Below are 1,517 nucleotides of genomic sequence, written 5' to 3'. Positions count from 1 at the left end.
TGCTCCACCCACCACTAACCAGCTCCCTTCCTGTCCCCTCCCCGTTTGGTCTAGGGGTTTTTGTCCCTGTGAAATAGGAGAACCAAGCAGTTCCTGCAGTGCAGTGTCCCTCCTGTGGCTCATACTCTCTACTCAGCCCAGGAACCTGCTGAGGCTGATTGCAGTTGTTGGTCTAGAAGCAAAGAGGGGCAACACAGGTGGGGGCCCACTGGAGAATCAGCACAGGCCCACGCAGCAGCTTCCTCACGAACCGTGACTATGTTCTTGGGTCATGCTCCCACTCAGATGGGGCTTAAAGAGGAGGGACAACAACCATGAAACCACCCCTTCCTCTTCTCCTCATCCCTCGAAGGGTCCTCAGGTGCCTTCTCAGCTGCTGATGCTTCAACATCAGATGCAGACGAGCTGACAGCAGAGTCAGAGCAACAGGGAGCCTGTGACCTCAGGTGGGTTTTGGTCTCACTTCCTCATAAGCTTGGACCACTGTGCACACTACCACCACCTTTATATGAGCTACAGTAATAGTCGGCCTCGTCCTCAGCCTGGAGCCCAGAGATGGTCAGGGTGGCTGTGTTCCCGGACTTGGAGCCAGAGAACCGAGCAGGGATCCCTGAGGACCGTTTGTTGAGATTATAGATCAGAGTTTTGGGGGCTGAGCCCGGGAGCTGTTGGTACCAGCCCACACCATTATAAGCCCCTACATCACTGCTGGTCCCAGCACAGGAGATGGTGACCGTCTGTCCCAGATTCCCAGACACTGAGGAAGGCTGAGTCAGGCCAGACTGGGCCCAGGACCCTGCAAAGAGGAGAAACACACTCTGGTCAGTTCCCTGCTGGGGCCCAGGTCACCCTGAGAACAAAGACACCAGGGATCAGTCAGGTCCCCGGGGTCCCTTCCCTGGAGGCCTCACCTGAGCCTTGAGTGAGGATGGTGATGAGGAGCAGAGCCCAGACCATGGTGGAGACGCTCCAGACGCTGCCTTCTGAGCCCGCAGCCCTGGGCCTGGTCCTCAGATCCCTCTTATCCCCTCCCCCAGAGGAGGGTGGGTCCCCATGCAAATCTGCTTCCTGCTCCTGCCCCTCCTCACCCCCTCTGCTCACCCTCTCTGACCTGGCCCTTTGTTCTAGATACTTCTCCCTCCCCGGACAGCAGAACTTTCTGAGATTTAACTCTTTCACATGTTGAGTGAGGACAGACCAAGTCCATGACAGGATGTGGGGAATGAACCCCACAAGTTTCCACAAGTCATCGTGGTTCCTGGGGGAGAAATCCCAGAACGTCCAGTGGGCTGGCTGATCTGCAAAGAAGAGAACTGGGGCCCCGCTGGCTCAAAGATCCAGCTGTCCCACATTCCAGGAGTCACACGCAGAGCTGGAGACCATTACCCCTCAGCTCCTTCTGTTTTAGAAAACTGTTACTGAAGGGACTTCCCTGGTGCTCCCGTGGTTAGCTCTCCGAGCTTCCACTGCATGGGGCTCGGGTTTGATCGCTGGTCTGGGAACTAAGATCCTGCATA

The 1,517-nt window shown here is 56.6% G+C and overlaps 1 gene segment (V, D, J or C); it reads right to left on the bottom strand.

The window, feature by feature from the left end:
- On the bottom strand, window positions 1-1,021 carry LOC104980180. The segment is given in 2 exon segments: window positions 1-796; window positions 912-1,021. Coding segments are annotated over 2 exon segments (375 nt in total).
- Window positions 1,022-1,517: the final 496 nt, after the last annotated feature.

The sequence above is a fragment of the Bison bison genome, unplaced genomic scaffold (assembly GCF_000754665.1).
Source record: "Bison bison bison isolate TAMUID 2011002044 unplaced genomic scaffold, Bison_UMD1.0 scf7180017864495, whole genome shotgun sequence".
NCBI classification, from domain to species: Eukaryota; Metazoa; Chordata; class Mammalia; order Artiodactyla; family Bovidae; genus Bison; species Bison bison.
The sequence above is the reverse complement of the archived record's forward strand: the minus strand, read 5'-3'. Positions and strand labels throughout refer to the sequence as shown.